At 32.3% G+C, this 20,228-nt stretch overlaps 1 protein-coding gene across 3 annotated transcripts in view; it reads left to right on the plus strand.

The window, feature by feature from the left end:
• LOC136033555 (solute carrier family 15 member 2-like) overlaps positions 1–18,909 on the plus strand; it is a 58,305-nt gene extending 39,396 nt beyond the window's left edge. For all 3 annotated transcript variants that reach the window (XM_065714303.1, XM_065714304.1, XM_065714305.1), the window contains 7 exons: positions 981–1,232; positions 5,286–5,531; positions 7,435–7,541; positions 9,598–9,775; positions 11,732–11,923; positions 14,314–14,421; positions 18,614–18,909. In XM_065714303.1, the coding sequence (XP_065570375.1) occupies positions 981–1,232; positions 5,286–5,531; positions 7,435–7,541; positions 9,598–9,775; positions 11,732–11,923; positions 14,314–14,421; positions 18,614–18,802 (1,272 nt within the window). In that variant the 3' untranslated portion in view covers positions 18,803–18,909. The remainder of the gene's footprint in view (positions 1–980; positions 1,233–5,285; positions 5,532–7,434; positions 7,542–9,597; positions 9,776–11,731; positions 11,924–14,313; positions 14,422–18,613) is intronic.
• Positions 18,910–20,228: the final 1,319 nt, after the last annotated feature.

Below are 20,228 nucleotides of genomic sequence, written 5' to 3' on the forward strand. Positions count from 1 at the left end.
ACAATGTTTTTTCTTTCCAGTCTTTTATTGGGGATAAGTTGCATTTTGCTATACCCTCTGTGTATATCTGTGTAACTGATACAAACCTTTCAGGTTACAATTTAGGGAAGGCTTTATTTTAACAGCTTCTATATATATTTTTAGGGACAATCACGAGGTAGGGTTCTATCATGGTAGGATTTTGCCAAGATTGTGAGATACCGTATAGCTTATACAAAAGAAATGTTTTATCCTTGTAAATGCTATATCCTTCAACAATATATTTGCCATTTTGTTTGTTTTTTCGTTTGTTATATCTGTTTCATTTTTTTTAGTCTTTATTGTCTCTGATTCTCATGTTTTCTTCCGATTCTTTGAGATTCTCTTCAATAGGCCTACACTGCCACCCTATTTGTTTACTAACTGTAAATTTCTCTTTAACAAAACACACAAAAAAAAATGCTAGACATCAAATGCTTACTTGAATTGAACAGCTAATATGAGCATTATCAAAATGATAATTTGAGTACTATATTGTTTGTAAGTAAATCAGTATGAAATTAAATATTATATAAAGTTTGTCTACTTCACTCACCGCATGTCAAAACGAGTATGCCAAAAATATATGACAATGAAGTAAATCACGGCCAGTGAAAAGGTTTGTCATTTTTACATTTGTCCCTAATAATTATGTATAATTCTTTATTCTTCTTCCTGCGCTGAGGACGACTGAGTGGCGATCTCATCTAGAGTATTTGTGTTTTTTCTTTTTTCACTGGCTGTGATTCACTCGTTTTTTCATATGCTTTCTTGTTTCGTAATGCCTAGCCTGTCTTAATTTCATAACGTCTTTCTTATTAATGGGACATCTGTCTTGTTATGACGTCTGTCTTATTAATATTATGAAGTGTTTGTGATAGTATATAATCTTTTTATCAGCCTTCGCCCTGGGTATATTATTTTCACTTTGGGATATTATTTCAAAATGATTGACTTTGCAGGGTTCTCGCTGGACGTTTCAGGCAACACGTATGGACGGAAATCTTGGAGGAGGTGTTGCAATAAAACCTGACCAGATGCAAGTTGTCAATCCATTACTTATTCTCCTTTTCGTCCCAATTTTTGAAGCATTTTTTTACCCTCTTTTCAATAAAATCGGAGTCCTACATCGTCCACTTCAGAAGATGGTGTTCGGTGGTACATTGGCTGGGGTTGCCTTTGTCGTTTCTGGACTTGTTGAGTTACAGCTTGAGGTTTGTTTACAACTTTATTTCGTTGCTAAGTTTATATAATTGTTCTATAAATAATATCAACTAGAAATACCATGCAATACCCCATACCCAGAAATACCAAATACCCCATGCAATTAGAAATAATTTTAATTGCAAAGAGTGTTTACAAAACTTTTATTAAGACAAAGAAAAAAGGACATATCTATGCTACACATACAATAAAGTAATTTTCCTTGTTATTGAAGATGAGTATTTTCGAAGGTTTTTTGGCTTTGTTTTGAAACTTCCATGAATGTGTTCATCGTTACAATTCCTGAATCAATTGATATATATTTTTTTTCAGAGATATTTTAAACTGTTGGGTACTATGGGCTAAACTTCGTTCTTTACTAGACAGATAATTTCCTTTAAAATGAGCCCTTAAATAGTTCTCTATGATGCTCCAGCTCCCCTGTAGCAGAGGAGAAGGAAAAAACAAGAAAAAGTGGATAAGTCAGTGCCACCCATACAAAAAAAGGTCTGAGGGTGTTTTCTCACAGTTGAAAAATTTTGGAATACTTATCTTCGAAAAGTAATTGTTTACTCTATGTAATGATCAAGTACGTCCTGTAACTTTGGATACGGGTGCTCATACGCACAAGTGAGGCTTTTTTAATGGTTCTAAATATGTTTATTTTTGAGATAAATAGAGCGATAATTTATTCAAGGTACTTTTAAAATGAATACAACTATATTAAATATAAAATCTATATTCTTATTACTCAAGTTCTTGAGAACTAATAGCGATGGAGAAAAAAAAATAAGAAAAAAAGGTCACAGCAGTGCCACCCATGCAAAGAAAAAGATTTTTCTTGTTGTTCAATGTGGGGGACTGTACCTTTCCTGTATTGGGTTTTCAACAATGGTGATTCCGGTGGTACAATTTTTGTTTCGATCGACACGATTTTTAGGGGTTTTTAGGCTATCTATTGGAATGCCTATAAATTTGTTTTGTAATAGCCTTTTAGCATTATGAGTATTCAAAGTTTAGTTACCATTTCTGAACCAGCTTCAATTAGCAAGTTTTTCCCACTTAAAGATGTGTCAAAGATATAATATACAACCTTTTCCTATGTTATATCTACGAGAAATAACATTTTGTCTGGAAAATATTAGAGCCGACCTCCCTAAAAATTTATACTGAAAGAAATAATTAACCTATTTAACAGTTCGTGGTAACGAACTGTAAGCAAGGAGCAATGCGGCTCAATAGAAACAGAAACTCTAAAATGTCTAAAAACTCTAAAAAACAAAACTAGAAAAATTTTTGATATCATTAGATTTTTCAAAAAAAATCGGGTTGTTGTGCTGATTCCAAATTTGAGATTCACTAAGTTTAGTGTTACCCATGAACGGCAACGAGCCTGAGAATATATGCCTGATTTTTGAAAAAGGGGGGAACATCCCCTAAAAGTCAAATAATCTGAATGAACATCACACCATCAGATTAAGCGTAGGAAAGAACCATAGTGATCAAGCTCTATCTGTAAAAGTGCGGAATTTTGCATTTTTTTTTTTTTGCCAGGAGAGGAATCACAAATTCGTGTCTTTTTTTTTCGTTTTTCATTTTTTCCCCAGGGATGATCTAGAACAAAGGGTACTAGAGCATTGGGAGAAGAGTCATTTGAACGGAAATTTAAAGTTCTAGTGTTCATTTTAAGTGACCATAAATATCACACGCCCCTTTTTCCCAAATAGTCGTCTGATCAGAATTTCTAGGTAGCCATTTTGTCCAGTATAGTTGAGCGGTGCAATAACTATGTCTTTGGAGATGAACACCCAAACCCACTGGAGGAAGGGCCACAAGCTATGATATTTGCCCATTTTTTATATATAGAATTTTTTATGGGGAAGTGTACCGCCATGTTTCAGGGGAGGGGAGATTTTCTGAGGATGGATTTTCTCATATATGGAACAATTAGTCCAATAGGCTAACGACGTAGCATATTGGACATCATGATTATAAGACGACTTAAGAAGAAACACTTTTGTGAGAGCTAAAGAGAAAAAAAATACTCCCTCACAAACGCACAATTACAAGTATTTTTACGATACCCCATTTCAGGAGGATAAGCAGTTTTTTTTTTTGGGGGGGGGGAGTGAATAATAAATAAAAAAACGTATTTGACAGTTTCAATAAGAAGTGGCAAGAAATTTGGAAAAAATTGAATTACAGGGGAGGATGTAGGGGTAGCTCCCAATTATGTATGTCCTCTTAAAAAGTTGAACTTTTCCTTAAATTTTTAAGTGTCTAGAAACAACTAGCACACTCACCAAATCTATATAAGAAATTTGTCATCATTCTAATTAAACCTATTAACTGAATGTACAATGACACATACTCGGTTGGCTTCAGATAGCGGTTGCATAACATCAGACGATTGCTTTTGGGATAGAGGTTAGTTGCATAGCAGGTAACCCTGCTCCCTGATCATGACGTTATAAATAGGGTGCTATTATATATATATGGATTGTGCTAGATTTGTGTTTAGAATTATTTGATTGCTTGTGATTTGTGTTATCAATTATTTGAAAATTGTTATTGCTCTAAATCTTTGGGTTAAACTCCGATTTCTTCCAACGTGTAATTAATTTAAATTTAACTCTAATTTAAATGTATAATTAATTGATTAACTTAAGTTTAATATTGTGGCAAGGAGTATAATGCTAATAAAAAAATATGTTTTCTTTTAAATTTAAAGAAAGAAATTAAATGAAATTAAAAAAGAATTTAAAGAAATATTAATGAGTCTGGAGGATTTTTTGTATTAATTCTGGAAAAATTTCCTACGGATCGCTTTGTGTACCCAGCTGACTGACCTTATTTCAAACAGTAGACTTTGCGAAAAGTGTGGTTTAGTCCCACTTTCTAGGGCTATAATGAGAGAAGGGATGACAGATTGCCGAAGATTGTCTTTTTCGGCCAACCGTCTAGGACTAAACAGAAAGCAGACTGTCCGAGGTTGAGGATGTCGGTAAGGAAGATTTAAAGCAAAATGGGGATGCTTGTATGATATATCCCCTACCTAATGTTCTTCTAATATGTTTCTCCGACCCTCAGTCCTAATGAAATATACCAAATTATGATGCAAATATAATACTTTAGAAACAAATTTGGGCTATATATTTGCATATTGGGGGGGGGGTGGTAAAGTACAGCGGGTCTGCATGCCTAATGTGTTAGGTACAATTCTACATATTATGAAGTAAGAATTGTTTTCTAGCTTCACAATGTCCAAATAATTTACCCCCCCCCCCCGCCTAATGTGTAAATATATGGCACAAATTGAATATTTTCCATCTACTCTGTCACTTCTTTGTCTCGTTTCACGCTAAGCTAAAACAAACTAGAGAGAAAAGAATTGTATAATAATTGCATAAGAAGAATTCTATAATGCGTCAATAAATGAACTACTTGAGCGGTAGGGGTTTTATCATACAAGTACCGAAATGGGTACTTCCTGGGGGGACATAAAGAGGCATATCTTGAATAGACTACGATGGAGGAGGAGCGTGCGTAGCTGTGTCACCTTCAGGTGGCTTGGTGCGTTTTTTATTATTATTTTATTATTATATTATATTATATTATTTATTATTATATTATATTATTTATTATTATATTATATTATCTTATTATTAGGTGAGTTTTTTATTATTAGTAGTAGTTCTTTCAATATAAAATTTTCAAAATTGCGTAAACTTTTGGATAATCTTGGTTTAGAAATGGATCATCGTGGAACTTTTTATCTAAATTAAGAAATATGTGAGTTAAGATTTATTTAGATTTGCTTTTTTCTTTTTTTTTAATAAACAGTTCCGGCAATAAAATTTTTAGAAGATTAAATTATAAAGGTATAATGTGGTTATAGAAATTATTAATGTTTAATATAATCTAGTATTAAGATCAAATATGGCTAAGAAACACTTATTTTCGCTACAAAACTTTGGATATCGCTCAATATCATCAGAAAATCTGACTTTAACTCACCATTTGTCCTTAAGAACTTACCATTTCTACTTATCAATCTTTTCTAGCCAACATATGCGAAGATTCCTCCTACGAACTCTCTCCAGTTGAACATATACAACACGCTTGATTGTAATCTAACCATTAACTTTAACAACACTCAGTATGAGGTCCCACGTTTAAGTGCCTTACCGCTGGATGACAGTAGTGAATATTTCAAGAATGGAGTATATGACCTTGTGGCAACATCAATGAATTGCCCTGATCTCGTTAACGACACTCTAATGAAGACATTGAATATGACACAATACCCAGTAAGTTATTTAATTGTACTTATTAATTATAATTATATTTGACATATTATAATTATACATAAATTTGATTAAATGTGGTTATAACTACGATAATCATAATTGCTCAATATTCATCAAGAACAATCATGGAAATTTCTGCCAAGAGCAAAAAATTACTGGTATCCATACCTTCGACATTCCGCATACCGATTTTAGGCGGATGTTTTGACAACCTTCCCTCACCCCAATATTTTAAACTTTTATTGGTACTAAAAACTAAACTTATTAAACCACACTATCAATAAGTATCTTAAGCCAGAATGGATGACCTTCAACTTACGTAGCAAGTGTTGTCACTTCAATTCAATTCAATTCAATTTATTCAAAAAGAAAAGAAAACACATAACAACAATAATAATAAAGATCCTAGAAGCGAACTTATGAACTATTTTATGCATTCACTTAACAATATTCATTTATTAACTGCACTCCCTACTTTATTTTAATAAAAATAAAATTGCAAAATGATTTTAACTTTAAATTATTTATTTGATATTTTGCGCCCCTAAAATTTCTGTCGCTCCCCAAAAGTCGCCTCTGTGCAGGATATTATTTCCAGTCATACGTTTATTTGAGTTAATTTTGATGTACGACAAAAAAAAACAAGGACACAAATTTAATAAAAAGACAAAACCCGACGAGGGTATTTTTCACTCAGTGAATGAAAGAAGAAGACAGTGGCATTCACTAAGCCGTCCTCAGTACAAAAGAAAAAGACTAACCGTTTGAAGTAACCTATACAGAAGGAAAAAACTACATGGAAGGACACTCATTTAAATTTTGTCTTGTTCTTTATCTTTTTTTTTTTGCTTTTTATCGTGCGTCAGGTATACCCATTATGGTTTCAACGTATTTAATGTGCATTTAAACGTATTTAACGTATTTAAATTTGTGTTCTTTTCTTGTGTTTTTGTATTTCTGGCCATCTTCTTATTTAAGCTCCTTTGATAACTTTGTATTTATTTGTTTAAGTAAAATTAGAACATCTTTCTTTTGCTGATTAATTTTATAAATGAAACTAGAACTCTTTGTGGTATATCAAAAATACAATCAGAGTAACTTGTGCTCAACAATTTTGGAAGTTTTCTTAGGGGGGTTTCTCGTATTTCGTATTTTAACAAGTTGAATGTTAGATCGAAAAATATAGAATAAAAATAATTAAATTTCCTTTGGCCAGAAGTTTGAATATCATGTTAACTGATAAAAACCTATTCAGCAACAAGTCTAGATTAATGTGTAGAATTAGTTTTCTTTCTAGCCCCAGAAAGTTCAAGTTTTCGAAAAGTTCAAGTTCGAGTTATTTTTTGAGTACCAGCTTGAGTTTTTTTTCAAGTCCAAGCTTTAAATTTATACTTCAACTTCTAATTTAAGTTTTATCTCTAGCAGGGATGTGCTTTTCAGAGACCACTGGAAATTCTCAACTCAGCAATCAAACTTGTTGTTTTCAAGCACATACAATTCAGTTATTGGTAATCCTGATTTTTTAGCAATTAATATTCAATTACAAGTATATTTAAGTTCAAGACCAGAAACAAACGCTAACATATGTAGCAAACGTGTCGGAGATTGAACTTAACAACAAAAGTTTGGAAAAAATTTTGTCTGCAGAGAAATTGTATAATCAGACAGTTAAATAGATTAATTTATTTATTGTATAGACAGTTAATTTTTATGTAGACAATTACGGCTCCATTACGATAACTAAATAAATCGATGACGATTCGATTAGAATTTAATTGAAAAACGCAAAATTAATTGCAATCATTTTCCAATTAATTAAGCGTAATACTGAGCTCTAGTTTCTTTCAATTTAAATTTTTTATTTTTTGTTAGAAAATTAGTAAATTTACTATTTTAATTTTAGAGTGCATCCTTGCTGTTTAGCTATTCTTCAGATAGTCAGGGTTTTGATGCCCTTGACCTAGCGGAAATAGAACTAGAAAAATCCGATAACGCAAACCCAAGAATAAGGTAAGAAAACCGTCGTTTTAACAACTTTTATCTTGCAATAAAACTGAGAGATAGATTTCAAGCCTGTACATCTTACTTGCTTTATTATTGTCGTCCAGGATCTCACCCAAAGAGTATGGGTAACTTGCAAGAGTAGGAATTGGCGGTGGTGTCGACAAAAAACCTCAACATCATCTAGTTTGGTGACGCTTGGCATTTTTTTAAACAAAATAATAGGAATAATTAATTTATTTTTTTGTAGTTGGTAAAATTATTGTAGTAATAAGAGTCTGGTAGAAGTTCCTGACAGAAAAACGGTTACAATGAAAAATGCCAAGTATCGCGAAACGTTAGATGCCGTTGATGTTTATTTCCCAACGCTAGCGCCAGTTTCCAGTCTTATGTTACCAATACTCTTTGACATCAACCTTAAAATTTTTGAGGAAGGAAGGTATGTTTCAGGGAGTGAAGGGTACTAAACGAGATTGAAACATTAAAAGAATAATAAATACTTATTTCATACGTAAAGGCCCTTTGCTTCAATCCCCCGATCCCCCAAAAGGAGTAATATATGCCCAAGTTCATATATAGCCATTGTATTTTACAATAACGCTACTGTTTTCTTCTCTACTATTAAATAGTAAAAAAAAAGTTTTTTCAACTGAAAGTAAGGAGTAATATTAAAACTTAAAACGAACAAAAATTATTACATATATGGGGGGTGAGGGTTGCCTGCTCCTCAACACCTCGCTCTTCATGCTAAAATTTCTTACCATTTTAAGAAAAGCTACTTAACAACCCTTGTGTTTCAGGAGTCGTTTTTAAAGAATTGGGAAAAAGTTTACACTTTAGCGTAAAGTTTGCTAAGCCTCAGCGTAATGTTCCATTGGCGGGGGGGGGGGGGGTTTGAAACAAAGCAACCTTAGGAATGGCATAAGTATTTATGATTGTTTTTCAAGTTGTTTTCAGAATTTTTTTGGGTTTCCTTCAATTGGTTCTTTCTTTCCAAACCTTAACCCCGGTCCCAGGTTTGTCACAATTCTAACAAGAGTCGACAAAAAGCCTAACCTGTAAAATGGAATATATCACAAAAAGAACACTCACAATTCTATAGAATATTTTCTTACTCCTCCATTCAATGAAATATCTTTGACAATTTTGCCTTTAATCTAAGTTTTGTGTTGTATTGAAACAAATTTAGGCTCATAAATTCCCTTGGATTGAACCCTGTTGTATATTTGATAATTTACAGAATTCTGTTAATCCTAATTTTACTGTGGAAAATTGTACAATTAGGTACATTTTTGCAAAAATAGAGGTTTATTTTATGGCCTGCAGCTTATTGGAATAACTATGAAAAGAGATTTCCTTTGGCTAAGCCCCTTACCCTTAACACAATGTACATCTCTCTAAAATATGAGTGTGGAAGCTGTTTTTAACTTTTTTTGAAACTGTACCATTTTAGTAGAAATTTAATTACGTATTGTTGTATGCACTACTATTGTTTGTAAAGCTTCTTTTTCCTTCCAAAAAGCGGGATAAAATGCGGGCATGCAACAATCCTAACTTATAAAACTATTTTATTATGATTAAAAATATGTCTGGAATTATTTCGTTGAGATTAGGGACCAGACATTGTTTGCAATTTAGCTAGGATTTTTTCAGGAAAATTTTGAGTTTTTCAAAAAGTAAAGGCTTTTGTCAAATCATTTCTTTTAAGTCAAAGTAAATTTATTATAAGCCTTTTTTCAAGTTAAATCTTTCCAAAAATCGGATATATTTCAGCCAAAAATTGTTCAGCAAGCAACACTTTTCGTTGTTGTTGTTGTTTCGTTTCGTTGTTGTTAAAATTTTTCATTTAAAAAACAACACATGTTTTTCTTAAAGGCTCTTTTTATTTCATTTCCATTGAAAACTAGTTGAAATTTGTTCTTTTTTTTATGAAAAAAGTGACTAGGCCGTTTATTTTTCCTCGTGATTTATCTATGGCCCTGTTAAACAGCTTAATTCAAATTTATTTACTCATGTTGATCATTCTGTTCATAAAATGTATATAAATATTGCTTTCTATTTTCAGAATATTATATGATCTGGCTACAGAAAGTAATGGTGAGAATGTTACCTTCATGATTGGTGGATTTGAGTGGACTGGCCTGCCAGATCAAGGGAGTACCGAAAGCATGGACAGATTGAGTCCTGGCAGCTATGAAATTAAATACAGCATAGGAGGGGGAGATCCAGTTTTAATAAGAAGTGTATGTTTTTTTAATTACTTTTGTTTAATATTTTTATTTTTTAATCCCAAATTTCTAATTTTTAAGTAAAACCATAAGGGAAAATGAATGTTAGTGACATCATGTTTTAAGAACACGTGGTAACGTGTGGGACGTGGGAAACACACCAGCAACAGTCATATTTATTAAATAATATCAAGCCGTAGGGAATTTTATAAAATACCTTGTATATTAAATATTTAATTTCTTCGTAAATCCCCCCCCCCCCAGATACGTTTCAATATTAAAATCCCTTGTAACTCAGACGTTTTCTAAACATTCCATTATATCTAGCAAATTTTTACACTCATTTCTCTGAATTATAGGTTAAACACGAGAAATCTTTTCTGTAAAAACATAGCCAATAATTCCTTCGTATTTAACTTTAATTACTATGTTCTTTCATTTCTTTTTTCATAATTACTGGGTTCTCTCTCTGCCATACCAGTGGCTGTGTTGTATGCTTTTAGATAAATGTTTTGTATTTTGTTTTTCTTCTTTGTGTTTCTTTTTGATCTTTTTTAAATGATTGTTTTCTTTTCATATTTTGTTGCGAGGGTTGAGAGCGTACGTTTAGTTGTGATTGGTACAAGCCCTATTCGACGTTATATAGTTAGAAGACTAAAAAAATAAAACGTAAGGTTTCATTTCAACTCGAACATTGACAATAAATGTTTGGTACTAAGAACTATGGATATGCGGGCCCTTGACACTCCCTCCCCTCCGAAGGTCTCTAGTGTACCCCAAACATTTGGTAATTTTTCATCAAGGCTTGCCCTTATATAAAGTATCTAAATTAGCTAAGGGAGTTGGGTTATAATTAGAACAGACACGTGCACAAGCTTTAATTTTCTAAGGTTTCTTTAAACTATATTGGTTTCTTTAAACCAATCTAAGGTCCACCTCTAGCACCAAGTTCTTTGTACAGAAGTGAGGATTTTGTTTTAGTGTGTTTTCGGAATTTATAAATATATGTTTCGTTATGTTTAATGTTATATGTTTCGTTATATTTACGTTATGTATATGTTTCGCTAATTTAAAGTCCAATAGAAATTGAATAACTCAAACACTGCGTAAAGAATTCGTTCCTGACTGAATGCATGATAGGATCTCTTGTTTGTTTTTTACATTTAGTGGCATTTTTGCATTTCTAATTAAGGTTTTTATTATTCTGTTTTCTTAATTTAAATCTTTAGCATTTTTAATTGAATGTTTTAATTGAAGGTTGATGGTTAGCTTCAAGAAGCAGCAGATAATGAACCAGCTATGTAAAATTTTAATATTTGAAGAGAGACATCGTGTCAAAATATTTATCTCTGCTTATTATTTACACTGAGGGTATTCCTATAAAGAACTGAAATTATTTGGTATTTTCGACAAAATCTTAAAAGTAAAAGAAGGAAATAAGGGAACGGAAAGTAAAATATAAAAAAGTAAAAGTAACAAAAGGGAAAGGGAAAATAAAAAAAAGCTTGTAATTTTTTTTGGAAGGGCTCTCTTCTAGAAATCACTTTCTTCTAATAATTGTCCTAAAAAAATCTTCTAAAAAACAATTCAAAAATAATCTTCTATTAAGGGGATATTCTAAAAAAGAACTGTTTTCTTAAGTAATTTAGACGGGATCTTGAAAGTTAAATATTAATGCTTATAAAAGGGATAAAGGAATGTGCAAAAAGGAAATAAGGAAAGGGAAAATAAAATATTTGAAAAGGGAAAGTAACGAAAGGGAAGAGAAAGTAAAAAAAAGTTGCTATTTTTTGTAAGAACGTTATTGGAGATACCTTCTAGAAATTATTCTCTTTTAAAAACCATCACAATCATAATTATTCACTAGCACTTTTCTTCTTTTTTGTTCTTTTTAACACTTTTTTTTTTGTTTTACGATTTTCTTTTACATCATCTACTTTTATTACCATTTTTTTTTTGCTTCCTTTTTAGGAGGAGTTCTTAACTGGTGCTGTATATGAAGTAGTTGTTGCATCTGACAATCCTGGTGAACCATTCATGTTGGTTCAAGAGCTGACCAAACCAAATTCAGTTTCAATTCTATTACTGATACCACAGTATGTCTTGATAACAATGGGGGAAGTTATGTTCTCGCCCATTGGACTTCAGTTTTCCTTCACACAGGTAATTTATTTCACTTAGAAACACACCTTCAGTCTGATTGTGACGTCATCTATCTTTCATTAAAAATCTGATAGGCAGTGTTATAAATAGACTAGTAAATATAAAAATAAAAATACACAGGTATTTATTTCACTCGGGAAACACACCTTCAGTAAGATTGTGACGTCATCAATCTTTCATTTAAAATCTGACAGGCAGTGTTACAAATAGAATAGTAAATATAAAAGTAATAAATACACAGGTATTTATTTTCAATTGGGAAACACACCTTCAGTCTGATTGTGACGTCATCTATCTTTCATTTAAAATCTTATAGGCAGTGTTACAAATAGAATAGTAAATATAAAAGTAAAAAATACACATGTATTTATTTCAATTGAGAAACACACCTTCAGTCTGATTGTGACGTCATCTATCTTTCATTTAAAATCTTATAGGCAGTGTTACAAATAGAATAGTAAATATAAAAGTAAAAAATACACATGTATTTATTTCAATTGGGAAACACACCTTCAGTCTGATTGTGACGTCATCTATCTTTCATTTAAAATCTGATAGGCAGTGTTGCAAATAGAATAGTAAATATAAAAGGAAGAATTCGCAGGAAAAACACGCTATTGACAAATTTTGGATAATTTAAGCTCTTCTTGCATTTACTCCATTGTTCTTTTTTTCCTTCCGTGGTATTTTTCCGACAATTTGTTAAATTTGGTCGGCAAGATAAATAAATTAATTTTCTAAGGTTTATCTTCCCTGTGAAACATCGAATTTTGCCTGCAGCTGTAAATTGCTTTAAAGGACAAGATACTTATATTATTCTAATATTATATTATTTGATCCGTTAGTTTCAAATCTATTTATTTACCGAGTCATCATTGATATATTACTTGGGCTGTTAATTTGAGAATGATTTAAACTTACTAATAAAAATTAAAAAACATTCGCAGTTGTTCACATGGTGGGTATTAGATACCGGTTGGAGGCACTCCATAAACTGGATGTTAAGTGGGAGGATACGGTAAGGGGAGTACTGTCAGATAAGGAGGGCAATGCTAACAAAATATGTATGGTTAAGATGAGTAAAGTACATATTAGTCTCCCTGGCACTAATTAGCTTTTTTTAGGTATTCAGGATGTGACTATATTCAGTAAATGGGCCTTTGTGACCTGAGCATTGATTCAGTTTTAGAATTCCACAAACAATGATAATAACAGTAACCCCTTTTTCAATCTAAACCAAACTTAAACAAAAAATTTTCAACTACTACAAAAATTTTAAGTAAATTCTGACAATGTAGTCTAATAAACGAATCAAGCTGAATCGCAGCATCCAAATGATCTCAAAATTGTCATCTTATGTTGAAACAAAAAACCCTAGGGCTTGATAAAATGAACATACCAAAAGAGCATACCAAAAAATTGCAGAAGGAACATTTACCCTAGCAGACTAGCCGAGGAAATTCCAAGAGAAAAACTTGAGGAGAAAAATTTTGAACAAAAATTCAACAAGACTAAATATTTCAAGTAAACATCAACAATGCAATCTAGTTAATGAATCAAGCTGAATCACTGCTTTTGAATGATAACAAAATTGTCATCTTACGTTGAAAGATAAACAATATTGTACAAAAATATTGAGTAAAAGAACATACCGAATTGTAGAAAAAGAACATACCAAAAACTTGCAGATGGAACATTTCCCCTTGCAGACTTGCAAAGAAAATTGCAAGACAAAAACTTACGGAAGGAAATTTTGAACAAAAATTCAACAACAACAAAAATTTCAAGTATCAAGTAAAGTTCAATGCAATCCAGTAAATGAATCAAGCTGAATCACTGCTTTTGAATGATAACAAAATTGTCATCTTACGTTGAAAGATAAACAGTATTGTACAAAAATATTGTGGAAAAAGAACATACCGAATTGTAGAAAAAGAACATACCAAAAACTTGCAGATGGAACATTTCCCCTTGCAGACTTGCAAAGAAAATTGCAAGACAAAAACTTACGGAAGGAAATTTCGAACAAAAATTCAACAACAACAAAAATTTCAAGTATCAAGTAAAGTTCAATGCAATCCAGTAAATGAATCAAGCTGAATTACAGCTATTGAATGATATCAAAATTTTTATTTTGAAACATAAAAATCCTAGGGTTGCAGAAAAAGAACATCCGAAAAGCTTTTAGAGGGAACATTAGCTTTAAAACTATTTACTCGCCGACCCCCTATTAAATGGAAATCTGCCCACAGCCAAAAGTAGCAGACAAGGAGTGGATAGTAATAATATTTTCTTTTTATTATATTAAATTCTTATCTTATTGCTGTATCTATTTCTTATTATATTATTATATCTTATTGTATTATGTTCTTATTATAATATATTTTTAGGCTCCTGAGAGTATGAAGTCTTTGATTCAAGGCCTGTGGCAACTTACTGTTGCTTTTGGAAATTTGATCGTGATTATTATTGCCGAGGCGAAGATTTTCCCTAAACAGGTAATTTGTTTATTTATTTTGTATATTAACTGCTGTATAACTTAAGGCCTAGCCGAAGTCCAAGTATTTTACTCCCTGGTCAATTCCTTTTCTGAGGCGGCAACTTTGTGTAAGACAAAGATGTCAGTTTTCTTCATTGCTTCAACTAAACAAACATGAGAGGGTTGAAATTGAGGGGTTTCTCACTCAAAATTACGATTATTGCATAGTTATTCTTCGAAATTGACAAGTAGATAGGAAGATTTATTTGCAAAAGAAAAATTATTCGAGGAGAAATTTTTTCGGGGGGAGGGGGGTGAAACTCTTACGCTCCTGAACAATCCGACTGTTTAGTCCCTTGGTCTAATTTATGCATTCTCACGCGCTCTGATTACAGCTGAATCTAGTCTATTGAGGGGAATTTTTTACTTTGAAACAGAAATATGTAAAGTTTGATTGTAATTGACAAATCGAAGATTTATTTGCAAAAGAAAAATTATTCGAGAATAAATTTTTCGGGGGGAGGGGGGTGAAACTCTTACGCTCCTGAACAATCCGAGTGTTTAGTCCCTTGGTCTAATTTATGCATTCTCACGCGCTCTGATTACAGCTGAATCTAGTCTATTGAGGGGAATTTTTGACTTTGAAACAGAAATATGTAAAGTTTGATTGTAATTGACAAGTCGAAGATTTATTTGCAAAAGAAAAATTATTCGAGGAGAAATTTTTTCGGGGGGGAGGAAGATGAAACTCTTACGCTCCTGAACAATCCGAGTGTTTAGTCCCTTGGTCTAATTTATGCATTCTCACGCGCTCTGACTACAGCTGAATCTAGTCTATTGAGGGGAATTTTTGACTTTGAAACAGAAATATGTAAAGTTTTTTAAGGGACTGCAGCCAGCAAGTATATGCTATAGAAATAAGTCTCTGATCGTTGAATATAATATTTTCTGCTCTATTTTTTGATACCCCACAACAATAGTGTCAAGTGTAGAAATCTAGAATGCAAAACCGAAACAGGTTTTATAATTACTCGGGAATTATAAAAAAAAAATAATTGTCGGCTTTAAGATTTGATTAGATCAAAATATTCACCAGATTTTTTTCTATCTGTTAAAATAAAAACAGCCGAAATCACTAATTCAGGAACGTCATGCAAACTCCAAATGTTTAACATGGGAGGTATAGGAAGATTCCTTGAGAGCCCGTCCTGCCTTAAACACATCGCATATATCATAGGACTTGCGTTGCGTATTAAAAGATCATTAACTCATATCTCAAAATGTTGGATTATACAATGTTACTTGGTAAGGTAAAAAGGTAAAGGATTAGACTTTACAGTCCGTACCGGCGGTGCTGATCTCCGTTTCTTGGCCCTTCAGCCAGGAAGTGCAATGGGGGGTTGGGGGCCAGACATCCTGTGCTTTTGCACACCCTTCCTGTTTACCTTCCCCAGATTTCTCCAGGTACCCATTTAGAGCTGGGTCGACTCTGGCTAAGCTTACAGAGTCACACCACTGACCCCTGTCCCAAACCGAGGAATAGGGTACACTGGGATTCGAACCCGCGCCCTCTCAGACGAAGGATCCCGGATCCAGCGCACCAACCCACTCGGCCAGGACGGCTTACTTGGGTAGTAAAATAACTTATTGGGTAGACGAATGTTACTTGGGTAGCAAAATAACGAATAATGTTAGTAAATAAAAAACTAATAAGCTAAAAAAATATTTATTTAATAATTAACAACTAATAATTAGCTAATGCCGAAATTAGATAATAAATGCAAAAAAATTACACATTCTTTAGCAATATATGTTCTACATTTTATTCGATAATTAATAAATTAGGCAGTAGCCTGTTGGTCGAGAAAAAAATTCGTCGTAACAGTTATGTGGTCTCGTACCAGATGCTTTTTGGATTGAAAAAGTATAAAAAATAGTCCCTTTTCACAATTACCCAAAATTTACAACAATCCTTAGGAATCACTCCTTTTTTCCAAAGATTATTTCTAAGAGATATTTTTCTTAGCCAATGAAATTCCCTTTTACTCTGGCCCGATAATTTTGTTCTCGGGCTCACAGCAAAAAAAAAAAATCGAAAATTCGCCTTAAGGCTAATGTTCCCTCAGGAACAAGTAATTTTGCGACAAACCTCTAGGCATGTCGATTTTTTGGTTGTCGCCTGTTGATTTTGCGACTTGCACCAAAGGATATGATACTTATATCATTGGAACCATCAGTCTCAATTCTATTTATTCAAAGAGCCAGAATTATGGTTCTACTCAGATTTTTTCTAGGATCAAAACTTGCCTAAAAAATAAGGAAATTGTTCCTTTTTCAATAATTTTCAACTAATACTTAATGTATTTTCAGTCTAAAACTCCATGTAAACCAAACTTAAAAAATGTAGTTAGATAGATTAAAAATTTAATTCGCTGTGAATAATGGCATAGTTGTTGAAAAACAACAAAATTGTGGTTTTGTTAAAATGGTTAAATTTGTTAAGCGTTATACTATTAAATTAAAAAGTGTTAAATTCTGTTAAAATTGTTAAATCTGTTAAATATGCACTAGATCGCTATATTAAAAAATATTAAATTTTGTTAAATTCGTTAGATTTATTAAACGTTAAATTGCTACATTAAAAACGTTGGATTTTGATGAAATATTTAAATTTCTTAAACGTTATATTAAAAAATATTAAATGTCGCTTAATTTGTTAAATCTTTTTAACGTTAAATCATCAAATTATAAAATGTCAATTTAAAAAAAAAAAAAATTGTTAAAATCATAGGAGAGCAGGAAAACAAAACACAAAAATTGCACAGGAAACATAAACGTTAATATAGACATTTTGTTTTCATCTGGCGACAAATGTTAAAATTAGAAAACTTTAAATTTCGTTAAATCCATCAAATTTGTTTGGCGTTAAATCGTTAAATAGAACAAAAATATTAATTTTTTTTTAATCATAGGAGAGCAGAAAAACAAAATACAAAAAATTACACACGAAACATTAAACCTAATAAAAAACTTTTTGTTTTCATCAGGTGACGTAAAATCAAGCGGACAAAAGGAAGGTAGCAATCCTCATAAGAATTATCAAATCACTAAATTAAGTCAGTTTTCATAAGAATACACTTACTAAATTCTTTATTAAAAATGTTAAGTTCCCCGACATAAATAGCGGGTAGTTTAGCAATAACAGAACGTATATTACTTTCATGTTATTACTTTCATATATTTTTTCAAATATATTTCATATATTACTTTCATATACATTCATAACTTTTGAACATTTTACTTGTATATTACTGTATTAATAAGTTCATCCTCTTTGTGTGTATATATTGTATATATTGTGCCACATACTCTCTATTTTGTGCATAGACATTCAAGAATTTGATCTAGTGCACCCGCTCCATATAAGTCAAACAGAGGATAGAAACTATGCTGTAGCTCTTTATTTGCCAACTTCCTTTCCGTCCTTAGAACATGGAAAAGATTAGAAAGGCAGAAAGAAAGATCTTTTTGGCCAATTTAATGAACCGCTCTAGCCAAGTAAGCCGTCCTAGCCGAGTGGTTAGCGCACTAGACTTGAATTCTTTTGTCTGTGAGGACAGGGGTTCGAGTCCTGGTGTTGCACGATATTTGTTCTGGAACAGGGGTCATTGGCATAACTGTGTAAGCGCAGCCAGAGTCAACCCAGCTCAAAATTGATACCTAACGAAATCGGGAGAAGGTAAACAGGAGGGGTGTGCGAAAATACAGGACGACTGGTCCCCAGTGCCCTATTGCAATTCGTGGCTTAAGTGCCATGAAATGGATATTAGAACCACTAGTAAGGACTGCTAAGTCCATCGCCGTATTATTCACTTTTTAGCTTCTTTTTTTACCAATGTAATGGCCAAAAATAAATGTAAAATGTAAAAATACCAAAAATAAATCCTCTGGTAGGCATAAAAAGATCGTGCCAATATTTTTGGCCATTTTAAACCGGTTGATCAATTAAAGTGTTCGTTATAATTTGTTTTATTTTTTTGACTGGCCCCCCAGTGCCCTTTTGCAATTCATGGCTTAATTGCCATGAAACGGAGATCAGCACCACTAGTAGGGACTGCTAAGTCAATCGCCGTATTAGTCACTTTTTAGCTTTTTTTATGTAATGAATGACCAATGCAATGACAATGTAATAACCGTATCACCTTTTTCAGTCAGATGAATTTTTCTTATTTGCTGGTTTGATGTTTGTCGACATGATTATCTTGGCTATACTCGCTTGGCGCTATAAGTACAAAGAAACGCCTGACAGCAGCAACAAAGAAAAGAAGAAATCCATATCCGACTCGAGCGACAGCGAAAGTATAGGAGACGAAGGTCGTGAACAAGACACTGGAATGTAAGAAACAACAGTTGCGCAGTTGAACAGGTTCTACTGAGTAGTGCTCTATTTTTATACGGAATTTTAATTTTATGACATTCAATAAAAAATTTATTAATTAAATACAAACGCTGCCGCGAATTTTTTTCAGGCATATATTATTAGATATAATCTTAAAATACCAAAAATAAATCCTCTGGTAGGTATAAAAAGATCATGCCAATATTTTTGGCCATCTTACGCCAGTTGATCAATTAAAGTGTTCGTTATAATTTGTTTTATTTTTGTTATTAGCTCGTTTTCCTAAACTCATCGGCATGGTTGACCCACAAATTTGTTAAATTTGTGAGCCATTTTTCGACCCCTTCCAAATATTCAGTTACTTCTAAGTCTTGTCAATATATGCACTTGCGATGACAGCGAAAAAATATAGCATACTACCCCTGCATACTCCCCCAACGAATGATTGAGGACAGCAAAGTGAACAAAACAAACACTCAAAGGAAAACTTGACAGCCAGAGGTAAGAACAAATACTTGTAGCCGTGGTACCTTAGGCTCAAATCTTAGATAAGACAACATTTTGTCTTAGTGAAGACTTAATACTGTTTAATCTCAGAGTAGACGAAAAAGTTGAAAATAATAAACATAAATTTTTTTTAGCTTGTTTTCAAAATGGATTAAAGAAGAAGAAATTTTTTTCTGGAAAATCTATGAATATAAGTGAAAACGATGGTTGCAGAACATATTGGGCTTTTTTAATTCGCTTTTCTTAACTCAATGAATTTTTTTATTTATGCATTCTTAACTTAGATTAATATGATATGTATGTTATGTAATGCCCGAGACCTTTTGCGCCCATCATTTTCACTTATACTTATAAATTGTCGATACAAAATTTCTATTTTATAGTACGTTTCAAAAACGAATTTAAAACATTTTTTTCGTCGGTCTAAGATGAAAACTATAAGAAAAAAAGTCAATTACACATTTTAGATTGTTGTCTTGGGCTGATTCCTGGGGTTTAAAAGAAGTAATCTTTGTGAAAATTCATTCAGTTTTTTCTTGGACTCTTAACCCGCTCGAATCAATGTTTTTTTAAATAAATCTCTGTCTATATCCAAAAAATGAATTATCTTAACCTTGGCCTTACACATTCAAAATAGGATATAAGCATTTGGGAATCCATCCCTCTTGAACTTCTTCTCCTCCTGAAATTTGAAGTTAATCATCACCATTTGCCAACGAAGTTAGCAGCATTACATGCATAAAAACTAGCCTTCTCAAAATAGTTACTCGGCAGTATTCATTATGGGTTTCGCTTATGTCTGGCCTATACTGTGTAGTAAAGTAGTTCATTCTGTTTTGTGTTTTCAGAACTCATCCAGAAACACAAAATAAGTTATTTATGGATTTATCTTTTATTAAATAAAGCTTGAATTTGAGGAT

This window comes from Artemia franciscana, chromosome 12, assembly GCF_032884065.1.
Source record: "Artemia franciscana chromosome 12, ASM3288406v1, whole genome shotgun sequence".
Taxonomy (NCBI): Eukaryota; Metazoa; Arthropoda; class Branchiopoda; order Anostraca; family Artemiidae; genus Artemia; species Artemia franciscana.